The sequence below is a fragment of the Phacochoerus africanus genome, chromosome 8 (assembly GCF_016906955.1).
Source record: "Phacochoerus africanus isolate WHEZ1 chromosome 8, ROS_Pafr_v1, whole genome shotgun sequence".
Classification (NCBI taxonomy): Eukaryota; Metazoa; Chordata; class Mammalia; order Artiodactyla; family Suidae; genus Phacochoerus; species Phacochoerus africanus.
Genome location: NC_062551.1, coordinates 154,854,258 through 154,876,689, shown reverse-complemented (window position 1 = coordinate 154,876,689; position 22,432 = coordinate 154,854,258). Strand labels below are relative to the sequence as shown.

The 22,432-nt window shown below is 46.4% G+C and overlaps 1 protein-coding gene across 6 annotated transcripts in view; it reads right to left on the bottom strand.

The window, feature by feature from the left end:
- The window catches only part of DAB1 (DAB adaptor protein 1), a 1,219,211-nt gene that overhangs the window by 34,979 nt on the left and 1,161,800 nt on the right, over positions 1–22,432 (bottom strand). For 5 of the 6 annotated variants that reach the window (XM_047788898.1, XM_047788901.1, XM_047788902.1 and 2 more), the window contains 2 exons: positions 1,765–1,815; positions 1,626–1,673 (listed from right to left, as the gene is read on the bottom strand). The exons of the other annotated variant lie outside the window; for it this stretch is intronic. In XM_047788898.1, coding sequence (XP_047644854.1) covers positions 1,626–1,673; positions 1,765–1,815 — 99 coding nt within the window. The remainder of the gene's footprint in view (positions 1–1,625; positions 1,674–1,764; positions 1,816–22,432) is intronic. 6 annotated transcript variants of the gene reach the window in all.

Sequence of the window (22,432 nt, the reverse complement as noted above, 5' to 3'; positions counted from 1 at the left end):
CCAGCCGAAAAAGTCACTTGGAAGGTCAGCTCAGGATTCCTACTCATCTTTCCATTCCTGGCTCTTCCAGTGTCTTCAGGGAGAGAAGGAATTGTTGATGGCAGTTGTAGTCTCCTTTTTAGACCCTGGCCAGCCTCCAGGGGAGGCTGCCAAGGCCAGTGGAGGAGTGTGGCTGTTGAGGTGGAGCCCCTCAGTATCCCTACCAGGCCTCTCCCCTCCACGGCCATTCTTTGATATGAGCAAGTGATGGTTTGCCAGTAACATCTGGAGTGCTGTACACTGCAGTTTCACAACCAGTCCCCTGGTCCTTCTTTCAACTAGACCATTGCAACGAGACACCCAGGCCCCTTCTGCAGAGGAGTTCTAAAAGCACCACTGATGACAGCAGAGGTGTCCTGACTGACCCTCCAAGACACATTCACAAAGACTCCCTGGGTTTTGCATCAGACGCGCCTTCACTTAGGAAAAGTACATAGCCCTTACTGTATATCAGCTACTGTGCTGAGAACAGGGGATACAGGAATGAGTGAGGCACGGTCCCATTCCGAGTCTCATGAGCTGGCTATTCTATGGGAAGACAAGATGCAATTAGGTCAGTGTCACGGAGGAGAGAAGCACAGGGGGTCAGGAAAAGATAGGCCACCTCAGGGCCTTTGCACACACCCTTCCTCCTCCCTAGAAACACTCACTCCTTCTCCCATTGCCCTTTCCACCCAGTCTTCAGGACCCAGAGTAAAGGACTTTATTTCTTCCTGGGAAGTGTTTCCTAATTCAATTGCTACCCCATCCACTGCCCTAAATGGCTTATATTAATACTCTCAGATCAGAGGTTCTTAGCCTTGAATGTACGTAGGGGAAAAAAAGGGACGCCTGGTTCTTATTACTTGAGATTCTGAATTAGCTGGTTTGAGGTACAGCCTAGCAACTGAAACTTTTAAAACTCTCCCAGTGATTCTAATTTGCAGCTCTTGCTGAGAAAGAGACGTCTCGAACACCCTGGACGCAGGAGCTACATTTGCTTGCCTGTGTAGTATCCAATCTGGATAAACACGGGCTACAAATCAGTACATCTATTCCAGGCTCTACTGACCAAAACAGCAGCCTCACCTGGCTTTTAGCTCCAGAGATGAACTGAGCGCCTCCTGTTTATGCACCTGAATCCCCGATCTGCTATGTTACATTACTCAACACTAGGCTTCCCTCCCTTCCGCCTCCATCCTTTCCTGCATCAGGCAAAGTCACACCATCTTATATTTTGAGCTCCTTGAGGACTCGGCTGTGCCTTCTTCTCTGCTGCATCTCTGGCATTTACGCCTGGGACATGTTAGGAGTTTGAAAAATATTTGTTAAATGAAAGGAAGGGATGTCAGGTCTTCTCCAACAAACACATTCTTTCTCTGTCCTTCTGTCTCTGTCTCTCTGTCCATCTGCCTCTCTCTCTCACACACACACACTCCTACTATTTGCCATCATCATGGAGCCCACCAGGAGTCTCCCACAGACATTCAGATGGGCAGGCACTGGAGTGGACCAGAGCACCTGCCATTCCTGCAGTGGGGGAGGATGACGGAATGGATGAGAAGGACCAGAACAACCCTCATTTAACAAGAGCCTGAAAACCTTACCTTTGTTGCCTCAAAAATCTCCTCAAAGTCCATCGGCAGGTTTCTGTTCTGTAACCACAAGGCAGGACTTATGAGCATGAAATGAGTGATGGGATGATGACAGGAAAGAGTTAACAAGACTGGACCCTCTGGTGCTTACCGGCGTGGCCGCGGCAAACCGTTCTTCAAAATCCTCAAACGCACGGCCGTTCTGCAAGCGTAAGGGATGACGAATGAGGATGGAGTGAATGACACACAAATGACATGGATTTATGAGTTTAATGATGACGGCATCTATGGTTTACACTCTCATGGTCTCAGGAGGTGGCAGCTGTTGCCAACATACTGTGAAAGCCCTGGAAAATGTTCCCAGCATAAGCAGATGATAAAACATGGGCTTGACCAGGACAGAGTATAGCGATGGGAAGTCTGTAAGTTTAAAGTCCATCATCCTGAAATTATAGACCTGACCCAGCCGGTCTCAACAGCGATAGCAGATAAGAGAATGATGTTTTCCCTTGAGATTTTTTTTTTTTTTGGTTTGTTTTAAAAGGAGATAGTGTTATCATGTGCTTTAGCCAAACTTAACTCTTTGGAGCAGTCTGTGAACAGCTGGTTTTGTAAGTGCCTTTGAGTATGTGTGCCCCCTTTTCTGCTTGAGATGCTTGTCTTATCCCTGTAAACTCAAGGCTCACCCAATTCCACAAACCCAGCTGAAAGGCCACCTCTTCCACGAAGCTTTCCTTGGTCCCCTGAGCTGAAAACCACGCTCAGGGAGCTTCCTGAAGCCGGGACCATGATGTATTTGTTCCTGAGTCCCTGTAAGTTCACAGAGGACCTGGCACACAGTGGAGCTTGAAAATGTATGAATGAATGCATGCTTTTAAAAAGAGCTGGCAGTTGACCAAATTGAGTTGTTTTGTTACTTTTTATTTTGTTGTTTATAATCATTAAGAGTTTTGCTACACCACACCATGATATTGCATGCATTGTGTGTGGCTGAGCAGCCTGCAGGGACCTTGAACTGACTCCAGCCTCTCCAGTGAGGCCGGCCCTACAGAACAGCCCACAGCCACAAGCAAATGTCAGTCCCCAGTACAACCATCCCCAAAGCCCTTATGATCACAGTCACCCCCACTTCCCAGAGCCTACCTTTACGCATCCCTTAGATAAGATTCCTTCGACACTTACTAAACCCCTGCTCTTTTTGGCTTGAACTGACCAGATCCGGCCCCTTCCTCCAGGACCTGCGACTAATAAACTTCTCTATTTCAATTCCCCAGTGATCTTCCATTGATGGTGACTCGCCACCTGACATTCCTGGGCTTGACTTAACAGATGCTGATTTAACAAAGTCACAGCATTAACCCATATCATGGGTACATATACATCTCTTCTCTACACATACAATCTCTCTCTATACAACCATCTTTTTCATGACCATGTTTTGGTCTTTATGTCCAAGCTAACTATCCTTTGGATGACTTCCAAGTACGATAACAGTAACACCAATCTGAAAATATTGACAGTAAATTGGAATGATTATGCATCAACAGAAATACTTGCATCGTTTCCTCATTTGAGGGGAGACCTGCGTGTCAGCAATGGAAGAGTGGGGAAACCATCAGCATACCCACGTTCGCTCTGGAAAAAACATGATTGTTAAGTCACTTGGCCCCAGTTACGGGGTCACAGGGCAGACTGGAAGAACCCATGTGCCCCGGGCCATTACGGCACAGCTGTCAGGCCAAACATCAGCAAATTCTGTCATCAGCCACCTGCTCCCACCAGGCACTGGGTCACCAGGAGTCACAGTGGCTAAAAGAAGAGGAGCAACAAGCAATCAGATAACCCCATAAATAATAATAATAATAATAATAATAATAACTACTATTATTTGGTCAGGGGTGGGGAGACAATATCAGTCTAAGGGATCCTATAATCTATGATGTGGCCTGAAAGGTTAAGGTTATGTCGCTACATCCTTTATAAATTCTCACACTTCTAGGGATTTATGGCACAGCCCCTACCAACTAGCTCTGGGTCATAACTTTTAATAAAAACATTTTTTAGTGTCCAAAATCTCATTACATCTGTCCAATATAAAAAAGCAAATGGCTTCAGAACATGATGGATGAATTAAATAAATTTGAAAAACAGCCAGTGGTAGAGTCTCATAAAACCCCCACCATATAATGAAAATGTGTGGGGACAACCAGCACTGCTGTCAGTCCATCACCTAGCTGGTGACAGAAGAGGGGGCTGTGGGTGAGGCGTGGGGCTGGGGGGTGAGGCAGCCACTCCTGGAAGTTTGGAGAAAGACGGGTCCGGATGTGACAGCAAATGCATCTCTTTGGAGTCACACAGATGCGGACTGAATCCTGGCTGACTGTCCCAGACTCACCGTACCACCCTGGACCAATCTGTCAGCCTCCTTTTCTGATCTTCAAAGTGGGGAGGATGATAATAACATCATGTCCAATTTATGGAGAGGATTAACTGAGGGGTGTGTGTGTGTGTGCACGTGCGTGTGTGTGTGATGTTTTGTTTGGTGTTTGGCACAGAGAAATGCTTAATAAATCATAGCTATCATTAGGATCTTCTCATCCTACCTCAGCTCATTTTTGCGATGCTTTTTACACATTTTTTAAACATTAAAACATACTTTTTAATGTTGCGCCCCTTTTTATGTGCACACTTTTTAATGTTAGGAAACTATTCCTAAAGGATTTTTGGGAAAAGATAGAGGAAGAAGAAAAAGAGCATCTTGCAGGAGGCCTTGCTTTAACAACCACCCCTGCTTGAGAGCACAGGCCAGGCGGGACCCTGTGTACAAGGGTGTCCAGCACGTCCTGGCCTCAGTCCTGACCCCATCTCCTCCCTCTCGTCTCTCTTCTGGCCAGTCTTGCTGAAGTATCTTCCCACCCACACCCTCTGTACCCGGTGCTTGTGGTCACCTTCCTCTTGTGATCATGGCTCAGTCTCTCCCCCCTGCCTGGGGCAGCCTTCAGTAGAACCCAGGGCACATCGGCCAGCCAGTGGGGAAACCCCTCTGGGCAGTACATTCGCTCTTAGTTGATTTCTATGGGTAGAACGCAACTCACTCCCTGGTTTCCCTGTGTTCCCAGCTCTTGCTTTACCCACAATTACTACTAGAGTTTGTGTTCATTTATCTTCAAGTCTTTCCCCCCCTTATAGATCTGTTGCTCACACTTACTCTCCTGGCGTGCGCGCCGCTTTTGCATTTGCTTTTAAAAACTCCATGACAATCCCATATATTCACAACTTAAACTTCCAGTGAGGGTTTAAAGGAAGAGACTGTCTCGTGTGGTTTCAATAGGGTTCTAGTCTGAATCATCATTAAGACGTGGAAATAAAGAGTTTCACAGGGAGTTTATTTTCCTGTAATCTCTTTGGAGCCCTTGGAGATTCTCTCATCCTGTAACTAAGGTAACTCTGAAGAGCTGATTCATGTTGCTTTTAAATTTTTTTGTTTTTTGTTTTTTTTATCTTTTTAGGGCTGCACTCGTGGCACATGGAGGTTCCTAGGCTAGGGGTCAAATTGAAGCTGTAGCCCCTGGCCTACACCACACCCACAGCAATACGGGATCTGAGCCGTGCCTGCAACCTACACCACAGCTCACGGAAACACCGGATCCCCAACCCACTGAGCGAGGCCAGGGATCGAACCCCCACCCGCATGGATGCTAGTTGGATTTGCTAACTGCTGAGTCATGATGGGAACTCCAGGTTCATGTGATTCTTGTAGCAAAAGTGAGTGGACGAGCTAGGACTTGGGGTGAACATGGCAAGAGAAATGAAAACTTACTTAGGGCTGCCAAATCAGAAATCTGCAGTGGTTCTCACCTCTGGCTGTACCATGTAATCCTCCAGGGGGCGCTTCTACAAAACTACGCATGCCTGAGCCCCACCACCTGAGATTTGGATTCTTTTGGTCAGGGGTGGGGTCCTAGCATCAGTGGGTTCGAAAAACTCCCCAGGTGGTTCTAAAATGTACCCAGACTTGTGAATCACTGTGCTGGGGAATAATTCTCTGTAGGAATAACTAGTGAAAGTCCTACTGGGAAAATGGAAGGCATCTTGATTGATTACATAATCGATTAATTAATTTCTTCCACAAACACTCATGGGGTGCTTTCCACATGCCCTGTCCAAGGCGGACAATGGAGATACAAAGACGAATGGTCCTTGCTCTCTAGAAGCCCAGAATATATAATTTTTCTCGCTTGAGGGTGGGAGGGGCGTGGGACAGGGAGGGCACAAGGAGTCACAGCCTAAACTCAGGACCCACAACCAGTGCTACACAAGAATGAATTCAATTATCCAGTGAGAAAGCTCAGGAGAAATGGATGAACATAAGCGATCTGTAAACTGCACCAAGGTGGGTACTATGAAGGCGCCTAGTGACTCCAGGTATCTGCAAGTGGGTGCCTTTCCTTGGTGAGTGATTTAACAAGGAGGACGTACCCTAATGAAGACTAATTCCCTCTGGGGTGCCAGGGAGTCGATGCTCTCCATCACCTTCAGCCACTTCCCTACTTCTTGGCAGAGAAAAACAGGAAAACCTCTGTTGGGCAACTGAAGAACCCAGCGGGGGTGGGGCGGGGAGGAGCGTTGAAACGGGGAATAGGAAATGAGATGTTAATACAAGATTTCTCCCAAGAGCAGCTCTGTCCAACAGAACATGCGGTGATGACGGCAAGTGCTACGCTTGCACCTCCAGTACGGTAGCCCAGTAGCTACGCCTGATGATGGAGCACTTCGAATATGCCTTGTGTGACCAATGAACTGTATTTTAAGTTTTATTTAGTTTTCACTTCACTTTGAACAGCCGCATGCGACTGGTGGCTCAGTCCTGGAGAGCTAGGCTCTAAATAATAGACAGTAAAAACAAATTCAGGGAATTCCCAATGCGTGGCTCCACGGTTAGAGAACCTGACTAGTGTCCATGAAGATGAGGGTTTGATCCCTAGCCTTGCTCAGTGGCCTGGGGAGCCGGCGTTGCCGTGAGCTGCAGGGTAGGTCACAGACGTGGCTTGAATCCAGCACTGCTGTGGCTGTGGTGTAGGCCAGTGGCTAGAGCTCCGATGTGACTCTAGGAGCCTGAGAACCTCCATGTGCGGCAAGTGTGGCCCTAAAAAGACTAAATAAATAAATAAATAAAACAAATTCCGTTGACTAGGTGATTTCTAAATACTAGACATAGTCTTTCCTTATAAGTCTCTTCTATTCTTTTAAAGACTATCCTACCTTCGCATTGATTGGAAAGGTTCTATGGGAGATGTGCACTCTTTCCTATGTCTGGACAAGAGCATGAAATCAAATTCAGTTTGCAAAAAACAGAAGCCTTCTTCTGGAGGTAAGTTTTTTCACAGCCTGGGCTAAGTCTGAGCCAGATATTTATGTTTGATTCTTTAAAGGAAGTTAAGATTCACATTTCATGTGGAAACCCACGACAGTTCATCATCATTCCAAAAGAATGGAACCCCATTTAAGGTCAAAATGTTCCAGCCTATTGAGATTTGGGGCTTGGTGGTTTTGCTGGACTCAATGCCTTGATCTAATAGAGAAATTGGTGGCAGCACTGCTTTGAGGATCTGTCCCCATAATAACTGAGAAGTTGCCTGTAACTATTCAAAGTTGAGCCTCATTTCAACAGTTAATGGCCCTCCTTCCCCCAGCTACCATTTTAGAGGGTCCCAAAGGTTGTCTAGAAGGTTAGAGGGTGGAGGGAAATACTTAGACTTATGATGAAATTTACATCTTCCCTGAAGTACACACAAGCATAATATACCTACGAATCCCTGGGACAATGCAATATTTTTATGTAACTTCCTAAAATTTAAGTTAGTCCTTAAGCCGGTCTCCATTTCTAATTTTTTTTTATTGAGGTAAGAACACAAGGTAAGATCTACCTTCTCAACAAATTTTAAAAGTGTAAAGCACAGTATCATTAACTGTAGGCACAATGCAGGTCTCCAGGACTTAATCTTCTTGCATAACAAATTTTATCCCAGTTGAATAGCATTTTCCCATTCCCCTCCCAACCCTGGCAAGCTCCATTCTACTCTCTGTTTCTATGTAGGTGACTATTTTATGGACCTCATATTAGTGGTTATCCTGTAGTATGTGCCTTTCTGTGACTGGCTTATTTCATGTAGCATTAATATCCTCAAGGCTGTCACATATGGAAGGATAGCCTTCTTCTTCAGGTCCAAATAATATTCCATTGTATGTAAATACCACACTTTCTTTATCCATTTATCCATCGATGAATATTTAGGTTGAAATGGCCTTTCTTAACATGCAAGAAGAGAGTCAGAATGGAGACTGGTGGTAAAAGCAATTTGCTGGCATTTTATTCAGGGGCACAGGAAAGGAAGGCCCCATGGATGAAGGTCATGGCACTAGGGTGACCCCACTTGGCTAGTGTGAATAAACAGGTGTGTCTAAGGACTCTCACTGTGGAGTCTTGAGCTTCCTAACTTTAAGCTCGTGTCTAGAAAACTAATTTGCTTGCATTCAAAAACAATGGATACTTTTAAAGGGATACATTTGATGTTTTTAGGAGAGGCAGGCTGGGGCAGTGGGAAGAAGGGGTCAGAAACAGCAGCTTTCAGTTCAAACTGCTATTTTATCGCTGGCACTTACTTGGAAGAATTCCTTCCTCTATCTGAGAGTAAAATCTCAAAGGGTGTCAGTGCCCTTTTCAAAGGTACCAAAAGGGAAGGAAGGATGGGAGGGAGGAAGGAAGGGAGGGGGAGGGACAAGGCTGGGGAGGAGGAAGGAAGAAGAGAGGAGGAAGAGATGGAGAGGAGAGAGAGAAGAAAGGAAGAGAGACATGAGGAGAAAAAGGGAAGAAGGAAGGAAGGAAGGAAAGACAGCTCTGGAATTACATGTTTGATAAGTGAAGGTAGGCAGGTGCTAGGTCATGGCAAAATTTGGGAAACACTGGTCCAGGGAAGGGGCAAAGTCACCTGGAAGAGAAGCTAAAGGGGTGACACGGGCTTCACAGAGCAGACACTGGTCAGGGCAGGTTCCTGCTTCTGCACCTTTTCCCCAAGGTTTCACACTGGCAAGGCTGGACCCTTCTGGAAGGCCATTAGCCCCATTGTTCATGCCACTGACCCCATGCCTTTCTCTCCTTCACTGTCTCTTTTCTATCCCTTACACCTATCTCAGAACTCAGTTCTCAACTCTGTCTTCACGCCCAGATTTTCTAAAACACATCCCTTATTTTCTTGCAGATACACCCAAGGATGGGGTTGGAGGTGCAACTTGTAGGCTCCTGCTGATTATGCGACAAGATACTAAAAGCTAAGTAAGTTTGACCTCAGCAACAGGGATAAAGGGAAGGAGACGCTGGCTGTGATGACCAGGGATTGACGGTGCCAGCGCTGGGGTGGCGGTGGTGGTGACAGTGATGGTTGTCATAGGTGTGATAACCTGATGCTCAGTGACTCCACATCCATTAATTGAGCAACTATGCTAAGGCAGTCCTAGACCTCACACTGCGTGAAGGAGACGGAACAGAAAACAGGCAACGTTTGGTGTCAAAAATGAGATAATTCACACGAAGCCTGTAGTGTACAGCGGCTGGTTCAGAGTAATGACATGATTCATGGCAGTGGTTACAACTACTAGTGTTTATATTATTATACACATGGTATCTAATCCCAATCTTGATGGGTCAGACATTTTAAAATGGTGGCAATAGGGGTACTGGGGGTTCTGATGGTATCAATGCTACATCAAGAGGCAACGATCTAAAGAGAGATGATAATACAGTTGTTAATATGGCTGTAGCCCAGGTGCAGCCAGTGATCGGAATTTAGAAGACATGCCCCAAACACCAGCCAATCAAGGAGCTTCTCTTGGAGCCCTGAGGATGACTTCATGCTTTTACACTCATGTAAATTTCCTGGGCTCAGATCTAGGTCCCAACCCTTGACCTCATCCCAAAGGTCTCACATGGGACCAGAAGGATTTTAGAGTGTGTGTGTGGGTGGGTAGCCCTTCCCTGCCCTGGCTCCTTTGTTGGGGAAGGGGAAGACTGCAAAATGGTTTGGCTACTTTCTTAGATGTCAACAGAATAAATACCTGCCCAGCTCTAGATGTAGAGTGCCAACGAGAAACCAAAGAGGAATGATTTCCCAAAGCTTATAACGATTTGTTTTTAATTTTCTCTCCCTCTCTTCCTGCTCCTTTAAAAAAAAAAATCTATTATTCTGGTTCCACATTAACAAAAACTCAAGGACTTTTTCAAACACTCCTAACAAGATTTGGCGCCAGTTCAGTCCTTTGAAAAGGGGTGAATTAGAATCCCAGGAAAGTGAAACTGGCTGCTGTCAGCAGGCTGACAGGCTCCCAGCACACTTCTGGGGAGGAGGACAGGGGACGCTCAGAGAGGCAGTCAGTTCTGTCTCTGCTGGTGTGTCTCTCTTGGACAGGCTACTCCCGCGGTCCAGATGGTACCCAAACGGCACAAGAAATAGCGCATGGAACTGAAATCAAGCGAGAGCAGCCGAGGCTCAGGCTGAATGCAGTGCAAATCAGGAAATCACAAATGGAGAGATGTCACAGCAAAGGAAAAAATAGTCAGGAGGGCTTTGCCTGCTGCTATGACAGCCGTTGCGTGCAAAATGTTTTTCCTTTTCTTCTCTGGAAGAATGCGGATTTTACATCAGAGGCAATTCATTTCCTTACTCCTTCATCCCTGGATTCAGTTCTCGAGGCACTCATTTCATGTATACTCATTAATAAACTTTTCCCGAATGCCCACTCTGAGCAAGGCGCTGGGCAGGTACCATGAGGATGGAGACCCTGTCCCCTCTCTGAGCTGTTAGCAGTCAAGCTAGGGAAATGAGAGGATGCCCACTCAGGCCACAGCAGTGAGGAGACTGACCACACAGGTACCGCACTGAGGATTTTCACAGCGCATGCACCATCTTCACTGCAGTGATGCCATTCACAGGACGGAAGCCAACTCTACGGCCAACGATCAAGACACGAATTCTATTACCATGTGACTGGAATGTGACTCATTTCCCCATCTCTTGGATTCTCCTTTGTTGTAAAACTAGGGAACTGTCCATTTCACAAGACTGAAGATTTCCCTGGGTAAGATCTGAGGTCATAGCTTAATTATCAGCAAAGTGCCGGACACAGAGTAAGACCTCCACTAGTGGGTCAAACAGCAAGTCGACAATTCAGTGGGGTATCCTTTTGCAAGAGGATGATTCTGTGGCCCTCATCTGACGGCATTTTGGACGGTTTGGTGAACTGCAGAATCGCAGAGGCGCAGAGAGGACTGCAGAGATCTCCATCCTAACTCAGCCCCGTGTTTTCTTCAGAGGAAGAAACTGAGGCCTCCACGTTTTTAAAAATCATGATAATGTTAGGAGAGTGAGGATGAAACCCAATTTCCCAACTCCTGATCTAGCTCCTTTATTTCCCATCACTCCCCTCATGAGGGGAGACAAAAAGAAGTCAGAGCAGAGAAACTGGGATGACAATTGACAATAAGGAAGCGAGGGCCCCAGGAAAGCTCTGCTTGTCATACGTCAAACAGCAAGGAAAAAGGCTCCTTCGCAGAGCTCTGAGGATCAAGGGAGGTGATGTTCCCCAATGTAAATAGTTTGTAATTTTGTGTCATGATTTCACTTGTCCTCTTAACAGGTCTCTCAGTACAGTCTTTCCCCTCACGGGCCTTGGTACAAGCTATTCCTTGTGATTGGCTGCCTTCCCATCCTCATGCATCAGGAGACCCCAGAGATGTAGGTCTAGTCACCTGTTCCAAGTCTTCCTCTAAGGCCCTTAGGATGGATATTCCTCCAGGTATGACACATGTCCAGTTACCATGGCTGATGACTTTCTCTCTTCTCTACTATAGACTGTGAACCTACGGCACTGTTCCTTGCATGGGAAACTGCATTTAATTCATCTTTATATTCCCAATATCTAAATGGCCCAATGGCTAGCACACAAAAGGAAATGACACTGAATCGACAAATTTTAAAAAACAGCACGAGCAAATGGATGAACTTGTTTATACAAGAGAAGAGAAAACTGAACAGAAAGAAACTTGGTGATAGCATGATTTACCAGGCAGAGGGTACGGTCCATATGGTGTTTTCCAATGCTCAGCATGTATGTTTGTATACGCATGCGCGGACTTGAGCATGTGTGCGTACGCACGCACGTGCGCATGTGCGCGCACACACACACACACACACACACACACAGATACTGGCTCACTCACAAAGACGCAGCGTTTGCTATTGCAAACCCCAGAAAGGATGTCATACCCCCTGCTGTTGACCTAATGAGCCTCTTGCAGTCAGAGTAAATGGCTCTGGTTCTAATTTCAAAGAAATACTAGCAAGATGTCCAGAAAAAGTTCTAAGAACAGGAATGTGCTATCCTTCTAGCCCTTCTAATATCTGGATGGCATTTTCACGTGAGCTGAAGTCTTTCCCATTAGCGAGACCCATTCAGTGGCTCAAGGGTGGCAATCGAGCTCCCATGTTCCTCTCAACTTGAATCCAGCCAGTACCTGGCCTTACCTCCTTCCCAGCAATTGGTGAACAGACTGTAACTCATCCTGTTCGGACTCTCGCACTGGACCCATGCAGAGGATTTTAGATCTCCTCAAACCTTGTCTTCCGATTTCTGTAAAGATTACCAACCCAGGCCTAGATGTCCACCTGCATGCTTGCTCTGTCTGTTCTATAAGAGATACTTTTAGTTTAAAGTTATTGGTATCTCTCTGGTTTGGTCCCACGTGGTTGAGATCATTATTTCTGGTTTCGGTAGCTCCATAAAGTCCCTGAATGTACGAGTTACTCTTGACCTCTCTCTCTCGCACAGCCTGGCATCCAATCATTCTAAGCAATACTGGTTCTATCTCTAGAACATATCCCAACGTGTCAGTCCATTCTCATCTAAAGAGGAAGGAATGGGCTAAAGAGGATTATTAAGACCTCATCCCTTCTTGGCCAAGCAGGACAATCATCATAAGAGCTAATGTTTAGATGGACATTCCTCTGTAGAGACCAGACACTTTGCCAAGAGTGCTGCCTTCATAGAGTAACTTATTTAATATTCATGACAAATGTAGGTGCTACTGCTATTCTCATTTTCTGGGGGCACAGAAGGGTCAATGAACTTGCCCAAAGTCATACAGCCAGCTAACGGTACAGCTAGGATTGTTGCCAAAGTGGGTGAGTTTTGAAGTACACGCTCTTAACCATTCTGTTAGGGCAAGGAGAACCAAAGGGGTCAGACAATCTGTGTTTTGTGATGAGGGTAGGAGGGAAGGGTTCTGGAAGGAACAGCTACAGTGGGCAGCTCAGGAGCCCACCCCGCCACATCCACCCCCATCCTCTCTGGAGGACCACGGCCCGATCACGTGGCAAGGGATATCCCCATAATGATGACGGGGTAAGGGGGCCAGGACTTCCAAGGTGATCATGGAAACCAAAGTTCGGAGACAGCCAAAGAGACAAGGCCATGAGTTGACAAATACAGGAAACAGGGAAAAAAACTGGAGTACTGGGCTAAAGACACGCAAAAGTGGAGAAGAGGAGTAATATTCAAGACAGGGCAGCTGCTAACCTGCTGGCAAGAAACATGATAACATGTGGCTAGAACTCTGTGATAAGTAGAAAAATGGGAGGTGGAGAGGGGAGAAAGCGTTGTAAAGACTGAGAGCAAATGTCACCTTAACGAGAGCCATTCTTTACGCACAAGGGGAGAAGCAAGGGCTTCATCCTGCATGATCAGACTCTATTTCTCTCTCCCCTTAGCAACTCAACCTCCATCTTCTCATCCATAAAATGGAGAACACAGTAGTTGCCATGTTAATTAAACTAGATAAACTGAGTGGAGCTTTGGAATCCATTGGGGGAATTCTGTAAATCTCTCTTTATATATAAATACATACAAGCCTTAAAAAACAGATCTGGGAGTTCCCCTCGTGGCTCAGTGGGTTAAGGATCTGGCATTGCTCTGAGCTTTGTTGTAGGTCACAGACACAGCTCGGATCTGGTGTTGCTGTGGCTGTGGCGTAGGCCAGCAGCTGTAGCTCTGATTTGACCCCTAGCCTGGGAACCTCCATATGCCACAGGTGCAGACCTAAAGAGACAAAAGACCAAAAAAAAAAAAAAAAAAAAAGCAGATCTATAGGGGTGGGGGCAAGTTGTGTGTTTAAAAGTGTCACCAATGACCGTCAGGTAATGCCATCTTTGGGAACCACTGAATCAGATACAGCTTGCCAAGTGATGCGTACGCTCCCCGGTCCCCAGTAAGTACTCCGCAAATGCTTGTTCCTTGCCACCTAAGTCATTGTAAAAATGGGGTTGGCACACTTTGGACTGGGACTGTCACCAATCCGTATTTTCTTCTTCTCCACAATCAGTTATTTATCCCTTTGTCCTCTTTTACAGCTGGAGTTGGTTCAGTATTCTTCTGCAACCACTAATAACAGCAGTTAGGGAGCAAGAAAGAGCCTCAACACAATGATTTATCCAGAAAAGCTGAGTTACTGCACCAGGAGAGAATGAGTGTCAGCATCAATGGATATTTATGGGGAAACTGTATATTATAGCTCTGCTCATTAGAGATGCTATCGTTAAGGTTCTGTGAATGTTAATGATCTGTATTAGAGGAATAATGATAGACTCACAGCAGTGGTAGTTAACAGATACCCCTGAATCCCACTGTCTTGCCATGTCACAGAGCTCCAAGGAATCTGATTTATGCCACTGAAGGAGCTGGCGTGTAGCGGGGCACCTGTATCTTGGGAGCAGTACAGTCTTTGCTTCAGCGTGGGTAGCACTCTTGGTGAAGAGTGTCAGGAACAAAACAGACAGCTCCTGCCTTCAGTTTGAAACCTCATTGCGCTCTGCTCTTGGAGACAGCTGGGCCCAGTGGGAAGAACATTCCTTATGCTTAGGTAGGGTGGACCTCCATCCTGGCCTGCCTAAGACAGCTCCCGTCCACACCGACTGTCCTGACATGGTATTAATAGCAACCCCTCTTCCACTGTGGAAAGTGACCCAGTTTGGATGATGAACTAGGTCGCCCTGGGATTCGGGCCAGAGAGAGCTGGATGAGATTCTTGCTGATGCCTCTTCTAGCTGTGCTGATTTATTTTCTCTGACCTTCAGTAGCCTGTACAGTAGAGACTGACATCCTAGGGAAATCTGGGAGAGTCTTGACATCATGTATTAAGTGCCTACCGCAGTCCCTTGCTTGGTGGGTGCTCAACATTTGGTGGTCACTGTTGTTCTATTATCTTCACCCCACGGCCCTGGCACTCCCCTGCAGGCTCAGCCCTGTCCCAGTTAAACATGACCTTGTTGACACTGTTGACACTGGGCACGGGGAACTGAAGGCACCAGCCCCTAACTCCCTCTAGGACACTAAAAGCACCCTAGTGGTTGGGCCAGGTCTTACTCATCTCTTGAAATACTGGGTACAGTCCTTTGATCACAGAATCACTCCCAACAATAACGATGCTAACATTTATTGAGTACTTACTATGTGCCAGGTGATGTTCTCACCTTATTCAAGTTCTCAAAGGACCTCCATGAGCTAGGTACCATAGCCATTATCCTCATTTTATGAGCTAACACACCGAGGCTCAGAGAATAACCCACGCAAGGTTATACAGCTGGTAACCGAGGAAGAAAATCTTCAAGTCCCGTAGTCAGTCTGCAAGGCTCACACTTAGAACTGCAAACCCACGTTGCCCACCAAGTATTGGGCACCTGCTCTGTGCAAACACAGCAGTGATCTATCTGCTCGCTTATTTAATCCTCACGAGAACCCAGGGAGGTACAGCTCTTCTCCCGTTGTTAACTGCTCACTAGGAAGAATCCAAAAGATAAAGCTCCTTGCCTAGAGTCACAGCTAAGAAGTGTAAAGCTCTATGTGGCTTCAACGTTCGTGTTCCTTCTGCTGTTTTATGGCCTCTCAAAATGAGATTCCCAACCTGCGTTCAGAATTTGATTATTGAACCACAAAGCCTCAATGGGAAACCATGTGAAGGATCTGCCCCTCTGGTGTGACAGCCCCGCTTCTCCCACCCACAGGACTAACTGGGTTGCTTTGACAGTGGTCCTCATGTTATTCTCTGTGCATGTGCTCCCTTCTAGAACATTCTGCCCTTCAGAGACAAGAGGAGAGGGCTTCCAGGTAGGTGGGCCTTGAGGTTCCAGCCCAGCGCTACCCACATCTGCTCTTTCACCTGTTTGTGTGGAAGGCTACTGGGCATATTTCATTCCAATAAATAAAGGTTCCTGGGTTTTATCAAAAGTTTAAGACCCTTCCTCTGGGAGACCAATGGCAGAGGAATGGCGCAATCACTGTTTTATCCAGATGTGATTTTTGCCAAGACACAACTGAGCAAATGGGGTACCAGGCGACAGCTTACACACCCCCTTTTATCTCCTCTACACACGCATTTACAGAAAACAGGTTTCTGGAATGGCTGAAGAGCCAGCCATCCGCAATTCTGATTGAGCCCATTCATGAGAGCCCCATTTTTCATCCCTGGGAGAGAGAGAGCCAGCTATCATTCAAGGTGATGATGGGACTGGGCCCCATGGTGAGTCAGGGACTAAGCGACACAGAGAAAGATGAAAGGCATCATAACTGACCATGGGAAGAACCTGAAAGCAGCAAACAGAAGGGCTGATGGACCAGCACTCTTAGAGACATAAAACTGCATGTCTGTAATTGACGGAGCTATAGAAGAGGAGACAGGGCCTTTGGTTCTGATCACCTGCTTACTGCCCTCCCAAAGCTTGCCGCTTCAGGGGAAGCTTGTGTTTGTCTCACTCCCACATCACGAGATCTTCCAGATCTATCCCATCATCCATGCAAAGGTACCACCTCTCCTGTTCTCTCCTCTGCAGGGCACCCTCAGCCCAGGCCCATAGCAGTCCTCGCTTGCTTACCCCTCACCGCTTTGCCTTCAGGCCCATCCTGGCCCGTCCCTACTCTGCATGGAATGACAATAGCTGATCCCTGTAAACTCCATCACCAGGCTCCCTTGCTGACCCAGCTCCACTTCAATTTGACCAACAGGAGCCAGTGGTCAGAAACTGGATGGCAGGAACTCCCTTCGTGGCTCAGCGGTTAACGACTAAGAATCATGAAGATGTGGGTTCAATCTCTAGCCTTGCTCAGTGGGTTAAGGACCCACTGTTGCCATGAGCTGTGGTGTAGGTCACAGACATGGCTCAGATCCTGCGTGGCTGTGGCTGTGGTGTAGGCCAGCAGCTGTAGCTCTTATTGGACCCTTATCCTGGGAACTTCCATAAGCTGTGGGTGCAGCCCTAAAAAGGAAAAAAAAAAAAAGAAAAAAAAAGAAATTGGATGGTATCGGGCAGGGAGAAGCAGTGAATTTCTTCCTGGCCTTTTTTGGGCAGTATTCTGCCACTGGTTGAGTCTCTCCATGGTTTTAATTTCCACCAAATAGCCCCTCTCTGCATGGTCTCAGCACCCACTTCTGTGGTCCCAGTGCCTGCTGGCAGCCCCAGCTCCTGGGCTCTGTCAATGCCACTGCCTGCCTCTGCCCTTTTAGTTCTAGGGATAACTCCAGTACCAGCTTCTGACTATGACCCATAGGGTTGCCCCACAGTCTCCTATTTGGCTTTTCAGCTTTTCTAACGCCTTTGTACCTAGCTTTCCATTTTAATTTCCCTTTGTTAAACTACCTGGTAGGGGCTCTGTTTTCCTCATTCCATCCTGATGGAGACACAAAGATAATTCTATTAGTGACATAATGGTCTCCCACCTGCCAAGCCACCTGTCATTCGGAGTGAGGTTGAAAAACGCAACTCAGTGTCACTCCACCACCTAAAAGCAATGATGGCCTCCCAACAAACCCCAGCTTCTCAGCATCACATTTCAGGCCCTCAGTCCCTGGATATGGCTCTTGGCATCGCAGTCTCCTTTCCCAGGAAGGCATCCTAAGGGTCTGCCAACATAGCCCATTCATCAGACCCTGGGATACGTGAGGCTTTACACATTTCAGGGCCTTTAAACATGTGGTTCCCTCTTCCTGAATACTGTTCCACCCCTTCTCCAATGCCAAACTCCCATCATCTTTTAAAATCACAACAAAACTCCATCCCCTGGGTGAAGACTTCACTGAACTCTCTCTGGCCAAGTTTACTGCCCCTCCACTCTCTCCCAGAGCATCTCGTACAGCCTCTCACAACCTTGATTATACTGCTGGTAATTATTGTTGTATGTCTCTCTTCTTCTTGAGACCATTAAGATTCTTAAGCAGTGGTGGTACTCATCTTTCTATCTTGAGTGAATACAACACTGTCTGACAGGTAGGAGACTCTTGGTACATATTTGCCAAATGGATGAATGAATGAATACATGAATAGAAATTGTAAGGCCACCAGTATGGAGAACAGTATGGATGTGCCTTAGACATTTATACAGAGGACTACCATATGACCCAGCAATACCACTCTTGGGCGTATATCTGGACAAAACTTTCCCTAAAAAAGACCCATGCACCCGCATGTTCATTGTAGCACTATTCACAATAGCCAAGACATGGAAACAACACAAATGTCCATCAACAGATGACTGGATTAGGAAGATGTGGTATATATACACAATGGAATACTACTCAGCCATAAAAAAGAACAAAATAATGCCATCTGCAGCAACATGGATGGAACTAGAGAGGCTCATACTAAGAGAAGTAAGTCAGAAAGACAAATACAAATATCATTGATGTCACTTATATCTGGAATCTAATATACAGCACAAATGAACCTTTCCACAGAAAAGAAAATCATGGACTTGGAGAACAGAATTTTGGTTGCCAAGGGAGAAGGGGAGGGAGTAGGGTGGATGGGGAGCTTGGGGTTAATGGATGCAGACTATTGCCTTTGGAATGGATTAGCAATGAGATCCTGCTGTGTGGCACTGGGAATTATGTCAAGTCACTTATGATGGAGCATGATCATGTGAGAAAATAGAATGTGTATATGTATGTGTAACTGGGTCACCATGCTGTATAGTAGAAAAAAAAACTGTACTGGGGAAATAACAATTAAAAAAAAAAAAAGAAACTATAAAAAAAAGGAACTTCAAAAAAAAAGAAGGGCTTTGTAGCAATCAGCGGTCTGGGATTATGAAAGTAACGAAGGTCTGTCACTGCAGGTATGTGAGCTGAAGCCAGAGAGTTAGGAATGTTCATCTGAGTTTTTATAAACACCGAAGGCTTCTTGCTTTGGCAGGAAAGCTAAACTAGACAGGGTCTGTCAATATTCCTGTTAAGATTCTAGAAATTTAGCATTCTATCCCAGGAAAATTTTTTTTCTTTTTTTGGCTGCCCTATGGCATATGGACTTCCCATGCCAGGGATCAGATCTGAGCCATAGTTGTGAACTACATTACAACTGCAACAACCCCTGATCCTTTAACCCACTATGCCGGGCTGGGGATTGAACCTGTGTCCTGACGCTACAGAGATGCTGCCAATCCTGCCGTATCACAGTGAGAACTCCACAAGACAACTATTTTTTTTTTGTCTTTTTTTTAGGATGGCACCCACAGCACATGGAGGTTTGCAGGCTAGGGGTTGAATCAGAGCTGTAGCCACCAGCCTACGCCACAGCCACAGCAATGTCAGATCCAAGCCATGTCTGTGGCCTACACCACAGCTCATAGCAAAGCAGGATCCTTAATCCATTGAACAAGGCCAGGGATCAAACCTACATCCTCATGGATACTAGTCAGATTCATCTCCGCTGAGCCACAGTGGGAACTCCCCAGGAAAACTTTTACGTACAGCTAAAAGAAAGTCCATCTAAACAACATCAGAAGAGGCAACCCGCTATTTTATCTGTGGGCATACCAAGATTCAGATTCCTTTCCCTCCCTCCAGGATGACCTCTTATGTGACATCTATGTTAACTGCATTATGGTAATTATAATTTCTCCACAATGTGGTGCTTAATGAGGAAGTGAAACTGACAAATGTTCAGACTAGACTTAATCCAATTATGCAACATCTTGATCCAGATTTCCAACTAAAGGAAAAACCAACTGCTCAATTGTGAATGAAAATTTATTTGTCATGAAAGATGGGGGCTGAGGGTGTAGGGAACAGTGGTCCAGAGAATTCTTGCAATTCTTCACATGAATGGATTGCTTTTTCCTACATTGTAGCAGGAAAACTGAAATAAATCTAGGGCAAGGAAAATCAAGCAGATGCTGATTACTGGGGGACAGGGGTCTCATACAAAAAACATCGAGGGAGCTTCCCCTGTGGCACAGTGGGTTAAGAATCTGACTGCAACCAACTGGATTGCTGTGGAGGTAGGGGTTCCATCCCTGGCCCGGTACAGTAGGTTAAAGGATCTGGCATTGCTGCAGGTGGGGTGTAGGCAGCAGCTGAGGCCTGGATTCAATCCCTGACACGGGAACATCCATGTGCTGCAGGTGTGACTATTTAAAAAAAACCCCAAAAATCAAACAAACAAAAAAACACCACCAAGGAGTTGGACGGTGGGAGGCAGGGGTGGCAGAACAAGCAGCTTTCTGATCGTCAAAGGTGGGAAGTTTTCACTTAGATTTGTATTTTGGCATTCAAAAATGTCTTGGTGTTCCTGTGGTGGCTCAGTGGAAACAAATCTGACTAGCATCCACGCAGATTTGATCCCTGACTTCGCTCAGTGGATTAGGGATCCGGCGTTGCCATGAGCTTGGTGTAGGTCGCGGACTCGGCTCGGATCTGGCGTTGCTGTGGCTGTAGTGTGGGCTGGCAGCTACAGCTCTGATTTGAGCCCTCGCCTGGGAACCTCCATATGCCACGGGTGTAGCCCTAGAAAGCAAAAAAAAAAAAAAAAAAAGTCTTTTGAACATCAGGATGAAGAAAGCAGTGTCCCAGGCAGAGTGAAGGTTCAGGAATGACTTAGTCATGGCAGTGCCCTCACAGCATTCAGTCTAGAGGACAAGTGAGGCATCTGCTCGAGCTCTAAGTGCTATTACAGAGACTCAAAAACAGTGGGTCCTGGGAGATGGGAACTGAGGCCCAAGCTTGGATTCTGACCAGGAAGGGTCAGGAGCTGGAGGACATTGCATTTCTTTTTTTAATCCTAAAGGCAGTATGTATTAGTGGAAACTGAGTGGGTGCCTGAATCAGAATAATGTAGGCATCAAATTCTGGCAGCAGGTTAAGGATCCAGTGTTGTCTCTGAGGCGGTGAGAGTTCGATCCTTGGCCGGGTGCAGTGGGTTAAGGACCCAGCATTGCCAAAACTGAGGTTCAGATTCGACCCCTGGCCTGGGAACTTCCTATGCCATCGGTGTAGCCGAAAAAGGAAAAAAAAAAAAATTCTGGCTTTGTGATCACGAGGGAGTTATGTGACCTCTGGAAGCCTCAGCCCTCTTATATGTACATGACACCTACCTCGAAGAGTCCTGATCACTGAAGGAGATAAACTGAGGGCAGAGCCTGGGCCGTCCGTGGCACAGAGCAGATGCTCAGTGGGGTCTGTCTGCTTTTGCCACAGCTACAGTAGCCTCAGACTCTAGTATATATGGCTCGTGTCCTGGCATCATAAAATAAAAGGAAGAAACCAAACAGAGGCCTGGACTGCAGGTTTAATCACTGGGATATTTATCAGTTTCTCCCAGCCGGGCTCCTTTTTAGGACACAGATAGATCTAGAGCCCGGATTTCAGTCTCTCCAGAAGGACACTAAGGAGATATAATTTTCTAAGCCCCTACTGTGTGCCCAATGCCTGCTCAGCGAGATACTTTGATTACTGTAAACTAAAAATGCCACCTGCCATGTCAGTAAGCAAAGGCTGTCACAGCCATCAGCCACCACGGATGCCCTGTGGTGAGCCCTAAGGGAACTCAGGATGGGAACATAATGCCTGCCATTGAATCATCAGACTGCAACCACCCCATTCCCAACCCTCAAAGGGAAGGTGCACCCTGAGGAGACAGGGGACAAGAAATCCCAGGATCCTGGCCCCAGGGAGCGGAGGTGCATATCCAAGGAATAATTTGAGTGAGCCCAGACTCTTGCATCTTCTTGTACAGGGAAAAACGCTATATTCCTTAACTTGAGTTATCTGATTTTCTTTTATTAACAGTAACCTTTTCATGTTCTGACTATGGGGTCTTTTTGCAAAAACTTAGCTATCCTGGCTCCTCCCTTAACCCTGGGGAGCAGTCTTCCAGAGTTATCTGAGATGCTTAAGTCCTCAGTTCTGCCTACTGAATAAACATAACTCTCAACTTTCAGGTTGTGTTATTTTTTTCAGTCCCCACTATAATACCCAGTAAACTTCTTCCCATCCACAGCACTAATTTCACCAGGCAAGGCCACAACTTATTGCTGGGCATTCAGAGTGGGTGACCTTTAAGCCAAGTGATAATGCTGAAGACAGGGATGGGCCCTCTAGGGTACATGGCTTGGCAGCTGAGCTACTGGGGAGCAAGATGATAATGAGGAAATGATGAGGAGAAGGAAGATGATGGGAGCGAGATGATGGGAACAAGTACATGGGGGCCAATGGGACGCCAGAGGAAATGAATGGTTCTCCTAACATTCACTGACCATCAACCATTGCTATGGTCACCTCTACGTACAGGGATCCCTCACTGAACCATTCCTTTGCTGCTTGAATACTCACAGGGGCAGAGAACTCACTACTCTGAGACACTGTCCTTCTTCAGAAAATCAGCTCAGATGGTCCACAATTTCTTTCTTATCCTGAGCCCAGCGTTGCCCTCTCTTATCATTAAACTTGG